Raw genomic sequence first — 15706 nt, 5'->3', positions numbered from 1 at the left:
AACAATGAATATGCTTGGATTTTTAAAGGTCCCTGTGGGAATCAGCTTGCATAATCTCGTCGCCGCTGCTAGGTACTTTAAAATTACATGTCTCCCTGCGGTAGATCGTAATTTCATTTGGACATATTTTCGTATAATTTAATTTCAATTATGTATATTTAAATGTCAATCTTAATTGTATTTATTTTATTAGTAACAATTATAACATTGTAAGTAAATAATACTACTTAAACAGTGCTTTATAAAATTGTAAAATTTGCACACCATGTTAATGGTAATACACTGTGACTAATTATACTTGTAAAATACCATTTGTATACGTGTATTAGGCAAATAAAATTTCATTTCATTTCATTAAAAGACAGATTAATCGACAGATTGGTCTAGTCTAGCCGCTATCTGCATGTCTAAGTAAGTATTCGTATATATACTCAGAAGCAGAATTATCCGCCCACTGTACCATAATCGTGTCATATTAAAGTGGGCGGATAATTGTGCCTCTGAGTATATTTTCTCTTTCTGTACTAATAACTAAAAATAAAAAAGGTGTGAAAATAAAATGACCGATTTCAACTAATCATAATATTTATTACTCTTCATAATATTTGAACTCTTGTTATCTAAAATATCTACACATATGCCCTGGTATGTACATGATTTTAAATAATTTAGCCGAAAACATAATCGGAAGAATATACAAAACAACGTCCAACAATAATTTGTTTTGGAAACAACTGGTTTTGATAAATTAAGTACAATATGTCCGACGATATAATAGGTACACAAGGAATTGTACTTCGTAAAATAAGTACTTATTAGAATCTAGTTACGGAAAAATTACTATAAACTGTACTTTTATGACACCGCCAATAATAATTATTATATTTGATATATATTCATTGAATGTGCATATTAATGAACGTGCATACGTGTTATTGAAATAACGTTTAATGGTAAGCGTCCATAGATCGTACGAATCGGACGCATCGTATCAAACGGATTTTTAATTTTACGGTACTTGTATAAAAAGAATACTAAAATCCGTTCGATGCGATGCATACTATGCGGATTTGTGGACGCTACCATAAGTGGCTTATTAAATGGAGTAATTGTATCGCATCCAATTACACGTATATTTAAATTTGATTAATACATTTTCGCATTGATTTTTTTATTTACATTATGTGTTTATAGTGTATATATTTATAAAAAAATAGCCTTTCTGGCTATTTTTTTTTAATCTACAAAAAAAAAAACACGCCTAAAACTCACGTGATACAACGCCGGAGTATGCCGTTCATAATAAGTTAACATTAAATATTCTGTAAACAGTTAAAGCAAATCAACAAATTTTCAAAGCGATTTGAGTTTTAAACCGATTTAGAAGTTTTCTTACATTGTGGAGTCCAGTTTGGCCTCGGGTTTTTAGGGTAAGAATGCAGCATTAAGTACTTTTGACGCAAAATTTAAGTACTACAAGGCAAAATTTGTCCTAAAAATATACATTAGTACCTAACTCTGTAAATTGTAAAGTATTCCATTCAAAACAAAAACATTTTACTAGTGTCAAAGTGAAACGCATAAATCCGTCAAAATTGTTGCAAGAACTTCATTTTAATCTACCAATACTATAAAGAGGTTCAGTTTGTTGTATTACAGGGGGTAATCTCTGGATGTACTGAACCAATTTTGAAAATTCTTTTACCATTAGAAAGCCACGTTATTTGTCAGTGTCATAGGTTATATTTTATTCCCGTATTCGATGAAAACTTCGCGGGTGAACCCCGGGGCGTCGGATAGTACCTAAATTTAATAAACTCTCTGAGTCAATGATTTTAGATTTGAGAAATTTAAGGCTTGCCCTGGAAGGTAGAAATACAGCCTCCACATATAGACTCCTGTGAGATAAACGAAATTGTATAGAACTGTTTAAATGACAAAAGAGTTAAGTACAAACACTACATATATGTATATATATGCAAATTGTGGTAATATCAAGAAGTACGTAAACAAAATCCAAAGACCTATAGTGTATATGAAACAACAATTTCGATAACTGTTAGATAATAATGAAACATGGAATGTAAGATGCAACAATTGTTGTGCAGTAATCATTGTGCTTTGTTGTTCAAAACAAAAAGAGGTTATTTTTTATTTAAATAACGTAATAATAATCACGGATGTTCATATTTTTATCGGCGGTTTTCAATTGCGCGAATATAAACCGAGCGAGAAGAATGCTTACTTAAAACCCTCTTTTTATTTAAAAAATGATTAGAAATTACTTTAATAATTACCTACAAATATAACAAAAAGAAAACATCCAGTAATTTCTAACACATTACATGAAGAATAGTCACACAAAACGTACGTACGTGCTTTTAACTAAATTTAAATTATTTTACATTTTTTCTCTTCTACTTCAATAGTTCCATCAATAATAATAAAAAATAATAATATAAACAAAAAAAAAACAGATTCACAAATTGTGTAGATTTAAGTATCCTACAAATTTACAATTATATACAAAAAAAAGAGTGAAATAAAATATATCCAAAAACCCTATTATACAGTTACGTAGTTTGTTATGATAAAAATACTTGTTTGTTTGTTTGTTCGTTACGCGCTGCTCGGAAACAGTGCGTGGGCCTTATCTAATACTGTCCATGGACGAATAGCATGGGAAGTCTTAACTTACGTATAAACAACACTATAGGGTTCCATTTACACGATCGGCAACTCTACCGACGACCGCAGTGGACTATCGACTGCAGTCAGCGACTTCTCGGCGGCAGTCGACTACAGTCAGCGACGTCTCGGCGGCAGTCAACGGCAGTCAGCGACCGTTGTCGACCGTTGTCGAGAGTCGACTGCAGTCAGCGACGTCTCGGGGGCAGTCAACGGCAGTCGACTGCAGTCGGCGACCGTTGCGACTGCCGCCGAGAGTCGCCGACTGCACTCGACTCTCGGCGGCAGTCGACTACAGTCAGCGACGTCTCGGCGGCAGCCAACGGCAGTCAGCGACCGTTGTCGACCGTTGTCGAGAGTCGACTGCAGTCAGCGACGTCTCGGGGGCAGTCAACTGCAGTCAGCGACGTCTCGGCGGCAGCCAACGGCAGTCGACTGCAGTCGACTGCAGTCAGCGACGTCTCGGCAGACAACGGCAGTCGGATACCGTTGTCGACCGCCGCCGAGAGTCGATTGCAGTCGGCGACACCGTCGCCTGCCACCGAGACGTCGCTGACTGCGGTCGGCGACACCGTCGCCTGCCGCCGAGAGTCAACTGCAGTCGGCGACACCGTCTCCTGCCGCCGAAAGTCGACTACATTCGGCGACGCCATCGCCTGCCGCCGACACGTCGTTGACTGCCGTTGGCTGCCGCCGAGAGTCGCCGACTGCACTCGTCGGTTGAGTTGCCGCTCGTGTAAATGTTCACATAGGTGCAAATTACAAGCACAGTGCACATCGATTAAGGAATTAAGTACAACATTTATATCAATATACAGATACACCTAATAGTCATTTATAACACGTTACATGTAGAAACATCGAAAATTATTCTCTCGTAATTTCGGACTGTTTATTTATTAAACGAATATTATAATAATATTTAAAAAAATATCAATATTGTAATAAGTCAAAACTAATTCACACCGAAAATTGGTGTTCGTAGTAGGTACGTCTCGAGTGATAGCGAATCGAGTATACCGAAACCGCAACGCGCGTGACTTAGACAAATTTTAATTTTTTATTTTTATTTATTCTTTACAAGTTAGCCCTTGACTACAATCTCACCTGATGATGCAATCAAAGATGGGCATGAGCTAAATTGTTAGGAGAAGGATGAATATCCACGACGTCTTGGAACGCTAAGGCTCAGTCCAGAAAGGGCGAATTCGCCGCGATTCTCTCGCGCGTATTACGCGCGACCGTTGCGTCCACAACCAACGCGCTAGCATTTGGGGTGGAATTCAGTACGAAACATGGAGTTGAACGTGCACTCGCTCTAGAGTTCGCACGTTAACTGGACGCAACAAGGTGTCCCTAGTATCTCGACTCGTGCGCAATACGCGCGAATCAAGCCCAAGACGAATTCGCTCCTTCTGGACAAGGACTATGTCCTTGTCCTGCCGCCGAGACGTCGCCGACTGCAATCATCGGTAGCAGCTGTCGCTCGTATAAATGAACACATAGGTCACAGTTTGAAAACATTGAAAACTGCCACTAGGCACACTGCTTATGCGATACGCCATCACTCACGACGTACCCTTATAGAGGAAATTCTTATTTTATAAGTACTCTTTATATAGTGTGCAAGTACATATTGAATGTGCCGGCGACTATGCTACAAGCGTGATACACATACACGATATTAAGTAATTTACGCTTGCAATGGATTCTAATTTACGAATAAATTGAGTGATTTTAGACATTTGAGCGTAAATAGATATACTAGACACTTTAAGTACGTATTCATGAAACCAAATGCAGTTACATGAAATATTTTGAATTTTAAAACGATTTGCATATAATTAGACCATATCCAATCACAGTTTCCCAACTTTTCAGGCACATTTTCATCATTCATCCATCCAATTATATTTAAAACCGCTGTTTTAAAAGAAACCATTTTACTGAAATCTTTGTAGATAATAAAGAAATTATAACATTAAAGATCAGTTATATAACAATTATTATTTCAAATTAAGTATGTGCCACAAAAGGCGGAGAAAAGTTGAATTTTCCGTCCGCCCAAACTTGTATTCATAGGAACAATTTTGTTTGGCATTTAAATATAGACATATCAAGGAGAAAGTTAAATAGACATTCAAGACGTTAAAAATACTTCGATTTATATTGAATATCATGATTAAATTCAAAAACTACAAGCTTTTATAAAGCCTTTAGTGAATAACATACTTTCTCCATTAAATATTTAGGTATTGCATGCGATTAAGTAATAAAAATACTTTCAGGCTTTGGAAGCCGTATTGATATACATTTTTAACAGCAGTTCGAATTTCTGACTATATTGAAACTGTCAGATTTCCTCGTTTAAGGTTATATTTGAATAATTATGTTTCTGCTTTCCTATAATAGACATTGCGTCGACAATGGTTTCAACAAATCATAACGTCTCAAATTTTAATTTAAGTAAGAGACTAATCAATTTATTAAATTTTTCTAAAGTGGTTTTTGGCTTATTTCGATAACGAAATTGGCTTTTTTAAGAGTACCACTTAATACAAAATAACCAATGTTGGTTGTTTCCATGTTATAATAATTATATCTATGTGATAATTTTTGACCTTAGACATTTTTTTTCTTTTGTCATTTATCAAGCATTTATCACCATAAATTCAATTCAATTCCGCGATTATATAACTAAAGGATATTTTACTTTTTCTATTTTTTTAATCAAAATTGAAAATGAACCGCTCTCTGTATTTTTTTAAATTATTTTTCGTGATCATAGGTAGTGTGACAGTTTCTCATTCGTTTTTTTATGGGTCCGTTAAAAAATATTTGTTGTAAATTGGTTGGAAAATTTTCAACTGGATATCCGCCAGACCGAGTATAAATATTTTTTTATTTATAATTTCAATCGCGTAATTTACGAGGGTAGTCAAACATTTTTGTCACATGTTTGGTAAGTAAGTGTTGAAACGCCATTTTTTCAATAAAAATGAAAAGATTCGTTATTTTCCAATTTATAAGATATGCAATGATATACTAGGGATGCGTTACCTAAATTGGATTCCCTAATCACAAATACAGCGTCCAAACAGGACGGCATATCTAAATACAGGAGTGGACAGCTACGTTACGTTACGTTACGTTACGTTACCTATGTTACGCTACTTTTCACTCAGTTAAGATGTACCACTATTAGATAGTCATGTACTTTATTTATTACGATTTAAGATTTAAGATATGTCTGAGATTTTAACGCGCAAATTGGTCTTTTGGGTCGAGTATTAAGTTGTTAAAAACTGTTTAGGTTAAAAGTACCTTTTACTTTAGACGCTTAAACTTGACCTTTGACTTGAGTATTTTTCTTTCGGAAACCCTTTAGGTAACAAGCCCCTTTAACCTTTTGACTTGAGTATTCCGTTGTTTCCGATATTTTTGATAGAATTCTTCAGACATGCCCACTGACTTGAGTTTTGAGTTGACTCAAGCAATATTTTTCATAGAATTTTTTGGACATGATGCCCAGATAATAAGATCATATTAATTGGTCTTCTGACTTGAGTATTCCATTGTTTCAAGCGATATTTTTGATGGAAATCTTCAGACATGACCAGGTATAGGGCATTAACTTAAACCGATCTTTTGACTTGAGTGTTGAGTTGTTTCAAGCAATATTTTTCACAGAATTCTTAGTACATGATGCCCAGATAGCATATTAACTGGTCTTCTGACTTGAGTATTGAGTTGTTTCAAGCGATATTTTTGATAGAATTCTTCAGACCTGTCCAGGTAAATGGGGCATATACCTAAACCAATCTTTTGACTTGAGAGTTAGAGTTGTTTCAAGCAATATTTTTCACAGAATTTTTTCGCCCAGATAATAAGTCCATATTAACTGGTCTTCTGACTTAAGTGCTGAGTTGTTTCAAGCGAAGCCAATATTTTCAATACATTTCTTTGACTATTTCCCTTCGAGTTACAAGTGCCTTTGAGGTTTTGTCGCACAAACTGGTCTCCTAACTTAAAGGGGTGCTGGTAAAGGGGGTGTCGGCGTGAGGAAGGGGTTGGTGGTGACCGCCGAGTGGCCCGCGAAGGAGGCCGCGCGTCCGGCCGCGGCTAGTGTAGGAGCGCGCGCGATCTTGCCGAGCCACGCGTCCGGGTGCGGCAGCGCTCCGCCCGCCACGGGCACCGGCTCTTCGGCTAGCGCGCGTAGGCCGAGAGACAGCTGCTGACACATCTCGGCCACTGGGTCCGCTTCTATTGCTGTTTCCTGTAAGTTCAACAATATAGATTTAATAATAATAAAGCTTTTATTTTTCCCATTTAGATAGTACTTATCAATATCTTAAAACTTTTTTTATTTTTATTGTAGGAGGAAATCCTCATGGATGACATCCAGGTATCCAGGATGACGATGTCCAACTTCACCGTTGGTATCGGCGCCCTACGGACTAAAATCTCCTACATTCGCAGACCGTCCTTCCCGGTACCGTTGTAAACATCGGGAATATCTTAAAACTATTCTAACTAATCTATACATTTATCTAAATAATTAATTATGCTATGTACTAGTTAATAATGGGCCCCTTCGGGTATAAGCCTCCTCCATCTTTTTCCCTATACTAATATAGATTTAGTACCTACTAATTACTCGTCGTCGTCATCAACCCATATTCGGCTCACTGCTGAGCTCGAGTCTCCTCTCAGAATGAGAGGAGTTAGGCCAATAGTCCACCACGCTGGCCCAATGCGGATTGACAGACTTCACACACGCAGAAAATTAAGGTAATTCTCTAATATGCAGGTTTCCTCACGATGTTTTCCTTCACCGATTGAGACACGTGATATTTAATTTCTTAAATTAAGCTAATCAATTAATTTCTTATTACTAATTACTAACTTTAATAAATTTAGAAATTATAATTTTAAAAAATTTTCAACTAAAACTTGACTATTTGTAATAAATAACTTTTAAAAATTATGACTAGACTTTCTCTTTTATTGGTTTTTTTTTTGTATGTTTATTTTGTTTCTCTTTTGTAGTTTTTGTAGTATAAATTCTTAAATATTTCGCCTATAATATAATAGCAAAACAAGTTCGGATCGAATTGTATATTTAATTATATAATAAATGCAACCCATGTATAAAGCAAATAAGTATATAATTATTATTATTACTAGCTGTGTTCCCCTGATGCACCCATAGTTTCTGTAGGAATACCAGACAAAGCTGTTCTGGCGTAATTGAGTAGCAAACATCAACTCAAACATTCGTATTTATAATGTTTTTTAAATTAGACTTTGATAGTGAATCACAATAATTTTCGGTTCAATCACTTCACAAATGAATTTTTTAATGTTCAGAAGTAATTTTGAGTAACCTCTGATTACAATGATAACCAAGTTATCAATATGGCCGAGCCCAGGCTTAGGCGCTGCCGCTCCAGGTTGGACGGCAGCTCGCCGATGATCAGCAACACTAACCTCAATAGGCTGCACGTCGGGGCGCGGGCTGTGGGCGGGCGGCGCGGGCAGGGCGGGCAGCGCGCCGGGCGGCGAGCCCAGCCCCAGGCGCTGCCGCTCCAGGTTGGACGGCAGCTCGCTGATGCGCAGCGACATCTGCCGCTTGAACGGTGAACTGAAAGTTTAATAAATTATTAAACATCATCTTGCGTTTAAAAAACAACAGTAAGACTAAGATGCCTCAACGATTTATCCCGTAATGAGAAAAGGACAAAATAGTCAACAAATTATAGCAGAGTCTAAATATCGCTTCCGCTTTCGTTGCGATGCGATTGCAACGAAAGAGATGGATATTTTTCTTTTTTACGCTATTAGTCGACAATATAATATCTCTCATAAATAAATAATTTAAAAACGCGTTCCCGTTGTGCTAACGTTCCTATACACACACGAAGGCATTTGCGCTGTCAACTCAAACAGACTTCCTGAGGTAGATAAAACAACGTACTTGTTGTTGAGGTGCGCGAACCCGCGGAAGGAGCCCTGTCGCTCCAGCAGGTGCGGCGCGGCGTGCGGCCGCTCCACCGCGAACGGGTTGTGCGGCGCGGCGCGAGTGCCGGCGGGCGCGGAAGCGGGCGCGGTAGCGGGCACGGACGCGAGCGCGGGCGCGGGCGGCGCCGGCGGGCCCTCCGCCTCTGACGTGCGCCGGCTTGTTATGCCTGAAAACATTATACATATTATACTATGTTAATACTTTGTGTGATAGAACTCATCCGAGGAAACACTATCAACATGCTTATTTCTCCCGCCACGCAGCATTGCTGTGTTTCAGTCCGAAGGGCATGGTTGCCGGTGTAATTAAAGGCAAAGGCACCTCCGCCTCAGTTTTTATGGGCACTGTGTAAGACTTGACTTTTCGTTGTTTCGTTTTTTAGTAAAATGTTTACTTTTGTATTACACAAAAGTTGATGATTCATATATTCAGTTTATTGTTTATTTTAAAAATATAAGAATACTTCAGGCTTTGCGCCTTTTAAATAATAATATATAGACAAGTAAATTTTTTCTTGAAAACATGTTTCCATATAAGAAAACGAACTATTGAATAAGAGAATCATTACCGACAAACAATACCGTATATTTTCTAGTGGTGGTTTCAATAGGTCAGTTGACACTTTTTTTAAATGGTCATAAGTTGTTCATGATCGTTCTACAAGATTAAAAAAATCCTCATTTTTTTTTTGACTCGCGATTACATTAAAATTTTAATGTTTAAATATTGTTTTGACAATACGATCCAAAACGCCTGTCGGTCATGATGATCTATATTTCAACTGTTTCATGACGTCACTGTAAATAATCCCTTACAAACGGAGCGTTTGACAAAAGTATTACTTAACGATTCGTTTGACGTTTAGTACATCTAGTAACAGAGTGTGACGTCACAAAATGGATGACAGCGTTTTTGACGTTAGGAAAATTTTAAAAAATACATGGTTTTTAAATTAAATTTTTTTTATAAAATCCTTAACTTTTATTAATTAATATCAAAATACTTCGGACCCTTATTCCATGTCCTACACGAAATTAATATTGTTTATATTAAATTTGATATGAGTTACCCTATTGTTTTCAAAATCAAATCCAGAGATTACTCTTTACAACACCACAAATTTTACCTCTTTATAATATTAGTATAGATTTAACTTTAGTAGCGCGTACTTATGATTCGCACATAGTTACCGTGAATGCAACCAGCTTTGCATACTAATGTCCAGAGGCCCATACTCTCGCACTTTACAGTTGACGCGCTAGAACAATTGCGTACTGTTCCGCCTTGTGGCTATTCCGAGTTCTATATGTGAATAATTTGAACGTGATTTACGTGTATTGATTGTTTATTGTAGGTACATTTACATATAATTATTTATATGATCTCATATAGTTGCTTATGGGATGTTAGTTTTTGTATCCAATGTGAAGACGATATTACTTTGGAGAGTATCTGTATGTTTGTTTAAATATCTATATCGCATTGTAGCTACCAAAGGGATGGACATATTTGGATATTGTTTATTGAATTAGGTAATTGACTTTGAGGACCAGGTTCTTGGCTATGTACAATGAAGATTCGCTAAGCCATCCAACATGATATCCTCGATGTTAAAAAATATTTACTGTTGTTAGCGACACAAGTTCCGTTACAAAATCTACCAACAAAAGACCGGAAACGGAACGTAAGTGGTGACAGAAAACAAACAAACAGTGACCGCCATTGGGTCAACTTAATCGCTGCAATCTGTACAGCTTACAACAGTACCTAGAGTTTGGCTATTGAAAGTAGAGACTTAAATAAAAAAACTTCATTAAAGAACGCATATACGTGAAACTATTAATAATTTGCAAGTTTCTACTTTTTTCATTAGAATAAATTATATTACTAGAATAGACTTTCAAAAGGGTTAGAACTCAGAGCCGTAAAGCCTTAAATTTTAAAAAAAAAATACTCACTAGATTTTCTAAACGACCCCTGGCGCGTGAAGGCGTGGCTGGCCGCGTCGATGCTCATAGACACGGCGCACTCCTTGTCTCTGCGCTGCTTGCGCTCCAGACACGCGGCGAACGCACATCCGACCGCGTGCGACAGTCGCTCGCCGCTGTCGCGCGACGCCAGGAACCCGTGGCACATCCACCGGCGCGTCGTGCCGTCTCGGCAAATATAACTGGAGAGAGAGAGACAATACATCAATCCCAAATCAATACATATAAATGAAATTTAATTGTCTATCCGTGATCCAAAACAACAGTGCTTATTGGTATTTACAAGATACCTAATTAAACACAATCTTTTTTTAAACATTTAAAAAAAACAAACAATTTTTAAATAGTTTGACTATCTGTTTGTCTGGACTAATGTTTAAAACAGCTAAACCTTGATTTTAAGTAGTTAAACATGAATCTTAATGTAACATTGTCATTCATCGTTATTTGTCACCAAAACTTTATCAATTCTTTGTCGGTTTACTTATTGTTTGCGAAGAAACTGTTATCTTGAACATTAAAGTTTACATTATCACATTACACCAATAAACAGGAAAAACTTTAGTGATTAAAGAATTCACCAAACTAAGTCTATTTCAAAACAATTTATACGCCATTATTATTACGCTAATATCCTGATTTTTTCGTTATCTTAATAATACTTACTCTTAAGTATAAGATTTCCAAACCCTTCCCAAACCAGATTTTGGCTGGTGGTAGGCTTCGGCCGGTAGGTAGGGTGGCTATTACCATCCTACCGACAAAGACGTACCGCAAAGCAATGTGAGTGGGAAAAGGAGTGTGGATTTTCATCCTCCTCCTAACAAGTGAGACGCTTCCATTTTGGATTGCATCCTGATGGTTAGTGATGAACCATCAGGTGAGTTTGTAGTCAATGGCTAACTTGTAAAGAATAAAAAAGACCCTTCTATAGTGATATTTTTGTAATTGGTTTTTCTTTTTCGGATACAAAAACTTAGCCTAGTCTTTAAGCTTTATAGTATCGTCTAGCTCGACAAACAAACATATCTGCATAAAGGTATCTTCACTTTTAAAGAACTTTAAAATATATAAGTAAAGGATTCTTAGAAGAATACTTAAACGGTAAAAATAAATGAGCTTTAAAGATAATCGCCTGTTGGCACAAATTATACTTGCACGTAACTTGCAGATGAATCACACACTACTACCTGTGTATGATTCATCTGTAACGTGCGACCAAGTGAATAGATATAGACAAAATATCATCCAATGGTAGCAGAGTTGTCCCAGTTCCATCTCTTTTACCCTAACGCATTAAAAGAGATTGTGGTATTTTCGGTTGCACCACCACTGGTTGAAAGGGGAATTGAACCCACCTGGCCATAAGCGTCGGCCCAGGGAACCCAGGTATACCCCCGTATAAAAGTATTATGGAGATGATAATATGATGTATAAATAAAAATCTGGTTAAATAAGTGGCTCAATAAAAGTATATTTCTTGAAAAAAAATACTTTTTTTACCACTCTTCTAGGGCTAAATGTTCGTCGGTGTACCAAACCGGCGAAGTAACATTTGAAGCTGTATTTTTTTCTGTTACTAACAAGCTAAACAAACAAGAAAAATAACAAAGAAACCAATCGAAGACTTCAAAAAATATCGTAAAACTCAGTCTGGTCAACGATCTTAATAGCTTGTCCCGTTGTGGATTTGGATAAATTTTGTCGTTAAACGTTGTAGCAAACTCTTTTAATAAAGTAATGTGTTATTATTAAAGAAAAATTATCAAGACTTTTTTAATTATAAGTAAATTGCCGGGTGGTTATGGCAAACCTGGGCCGAGGATGGGCATTCTCTTTTGTCGAGATTATCTCACTGGTCGCGTACATTGTCGTGACTCACCTGAAACCTCGTTCGTGGTTTCTGTCCGGTGCGCAAAATGACACTTTCTCTATGGTCTGGTCGACTATGAGCCCTTTGGTTTCCTCCTCGACAACGCGCAGACCATCGCCGCTGATATGCAAAACCGCACGAACTGGACGCCGACGGGAATTCTGCAAAACATATAAAGATTCATCAGTATCATATTGACATTATCACCGTTTATATGAAACGATATCGTATTGTATTGTGACATAGTTTACATCGTGACCATGGACTCCATATTTTCTTTTTAATTTGGATCACAAAATTGGTTATAATCATGTTACAATATTAAATAACATACATAAAACATAATAAGTACGAATGCATGCATTCTTATAATAAATTATCATGAACAACACTTAAACGACAACACTACACGAGACAACAATATAAATGCAAAATCACTAAACTAATCCTTAATCATTAAGTAAACTTGATGAGTTTTTTAAAAGACGTCAGAGAAATCTAGACCATATCTGGATGATTCCTCACCATGTTAAAAGTCAAGGCAAATTAACTCAACAATACACGCATGGTGAAAAAACATGAGAATGGGTGAAATCTTTTGATGAAGTAGTGTAGTGACAGTGTAACACTAACACTGGTAATCAGACTAATATTATAAAGGCGTAAGTTTGTATGTTTGTTCCTCCTTTACGCTGCGGCTTGCAAACCGATTTGGCTGAAATTTGGAATGGAAATAGATTTTACTCTAGATTACACAGGCTACTTTTTTTACTTTGCTTATCCCGATAAAATCATTGTTCCTGAGGATTTGTGATAGACAGAATTTGACGCGAACGGAATCGCGGGCGTCCGCTAGTAACTGAAATAAGTCAGACTAGATAATATTTTCAATAAAGCGCCATGGCACTAAAAACATTTTTTATCCACGCAATCTCACAGGAACGACAACTAAGGGGGTGAAGATGCGGTTACTAGTAACACAAAGATGCACAAGGTCCATAAAAACCGCTACCCAAGTTAATAATAAGAGCCGGGTCTTTCTATGCAGATGGACTCGAGCGAGATTTTTTTCTCTTCATGTGCGAACTGAGAGCTGATGCTTATCGCCTGTAACTCATTCAAACTTCCTTTTCCTTTTACAATATGTGCAATCTTTTATTACAATCGGATGTAGCTAATTAAGTATGTTTTACATCCGCGTGCATGGGGATTTGTCTGCACTTATGTTTAGTGCTCCTTATGTTTAGTATGTACACCTAGGTATATTGAATTGTGTGCCTTAGTCTCGAGAGGACAGGGAGACAATGGGAAGGGTTAAACTGTATTGCTTTGTTGTTTTAATGGTTGTGACGATTGTTCTGTTATATTTTACTATTATTATAAAGCGGTCCGATATGTTAAAGTCATCATTATCCGTCTTTAATTTAAGGGCGATTAATAAGAATAATAATACATGTACTTTTTTTATTCTTTACAAGTTAGCCCTTGACTACAATCTCAACTGATGGTAAGTGAAGATGCAATCTAAATGGATGCGAGCCAACTTGTTAGGAGGAGGATGAAAATCCACACACCTTTCAGTTTCTACACGGAATCGTACCGAAACGCTAAATCGCTTGGCGGTACGTCTTTGCCGGTAGGGTCACGAGCCACGGCCAAAGCCTCCCACCAGCCAGACCTGGACCAATTAAGAAAACCTCAATCGGCCCAGCCAGGAATCGAACCTAGGACCTTCGTCAAGTAAATCCACCACGTATACCACTGCGCCACGGAGGCCGTCACCTAAATTAAACCGTGCATGTGTGTGGTTGTGACGTATCACATAGAAGTGCAAACATTTACATTGAACGTGAAAGCTTTCACACTTTTAATTTTAGCAGGACTCTCTCGAGCAAAGGAAGTCAGATTCACGGAACACTCACCCTAAGTACTTTCAAGGCCTCCTCGCAAACTTGCATGCCCCGCGACTCGAACACCTCGACGCAGCCGAGGTACTTGACGGGGAAGGTGCAGGTGCCCGCGCGCACGGCGGCCTCGTCGGCGTGCCACTGGTGCGGGCGCGCGGACTCGGGCGGCGAGCCCTTGCGGCGGCGGAAGGACTCGCGGAACGAGCGACGCAGCCGCTCCATGCCCGCGCGCGGCGGCGACAGCGCGGCCCCGGCGCGCGCGCGCCGCAACGAGCTGCGCACCGACGACTTCTGCAACCAACAAACAGTAATGTAAATAAATAATAATAATACACTACTCTTTATTACACCTAAAACAACAGATAACAAAAAACACAATAACTACTAAATTAGTAAAGATTGACGACTTCTAACTGCCCTCGACGAATATTTTAAAACAAACGAACTTGAAAAGTTTTTCACAAATCTCGCGGATATTTCGGGATAAAAAATAGCATGTCGACAATACGTTGCTCAATAACCTCCACTATTTTCAAGTGAAAGTGCTATTAAAATCAGTTCAGCTGTTCAATAGATGAGCCCGAACAATCAGTTATAAACAAAATTAAAAAACTGTATTTGATTGTCTTTTGAAACACTTCAATTTTCTTTATGTACGAGTACATATTGTAAGAGCCGTGATAGCCCAGTGGATATGACCTCTGCCTCCAATTCCGGAGGGTGTGGGTTCGAATCCGGTCCAGGGCATGCACCTCCAACTTTTAAGTTATGTGCATTTTAAGAAATTAAATATCACGTGTCTCAAACGGCTCAATGGGCCTGCGTGGTGGACTATTGGCCTAACCCGTTTCATTCTGAGAGGAGACTCGAGCAGTGAGCCGAATATGGGTTGATGATGATGGTGATGATGGTGTATTGCAGACTAACGACTACTAATGCAATCAAACAACCATCATCTTTACTGACCTATTTGAATGGCCGACTGATGGTGAATGCCTAACTCTGTAACGATCACTATCAGATAATCCAGGACCAACTGCATAACGTGCTCAAGGCACGGGAGAGTCACCAATTTGCCTAACATTTCATAGTTCGGAATACGTAATTCTGTGCCTCGACCTCTTGATTAGTACTGTTTACCAACAACGAAATTAGAAATGAAGGTAGAAAAGACATGTCATTTCATAACTTATTCATTTTAAATTATGTATGGTTTATTTATAAAATG

General features: G+C 37.9%; 1 protein-coding gene across 3 annotated transcripts in view; it reads right to left on the bottom strand.

Moving 5' to 3' along the window:
• Nucleotides 1-567: 567 nt before the first annotated feature.
• Nucleotides 568-15706, bottom strand: part of LOC112045022 (protein numb) — a 64056-nt gene continuing 48917 nt past the window's right edge. For all 3 annotated transcript variants that reach the window (XM_024081080.2, XM_024081072.2, XM_024081061.2), the window contains exons 2-7: nt 14494-14769; nt 12581-12732; nt 10669-10880; nt 8666-8876; nt 8179-8332; nt 568-6964 (exon numbers count right to left, since the gene is read on the bottom strand). In XM_024081080.2, coding sequence (XP_023936848.1) covers nt 6716-6964; nt 8179-8332; nt 8666-8876; nt 10669-10880; nt 12581-12732; nt 14494-14700 — 1185 coding nt within the window. In that variant the 5' untranslated portion in view covers nt 14701-14769 and the 3' untranslated portion in view covers nt 568-6715. The remainder of the gene's footprint in view (nt 6965-8178; nt 8333-8665; nt 8877-10668; nt 10881-12580; nt 12733-14493; nt 14770-15706) is intronic.

This window comes from Bicyclus anynana, chromosome 9 (assembly GCF_947172395.1).
Source record: "Bicyclus anynana chromosome 9, ilBicAnyn1.1, whole genome shotgun sequence".
Classification (NCBI taxonomy): Eukaryota; Metazoa; Arthropoda; class Insecta; order Lepidoptera; family Nymphalidae; genus Bicyclus; species Bicyclus anynana.
Note: the sequence above shows the minus strand (reverse complement) of the source record. Positions and strands in the feature narration are given on the sequence as shown.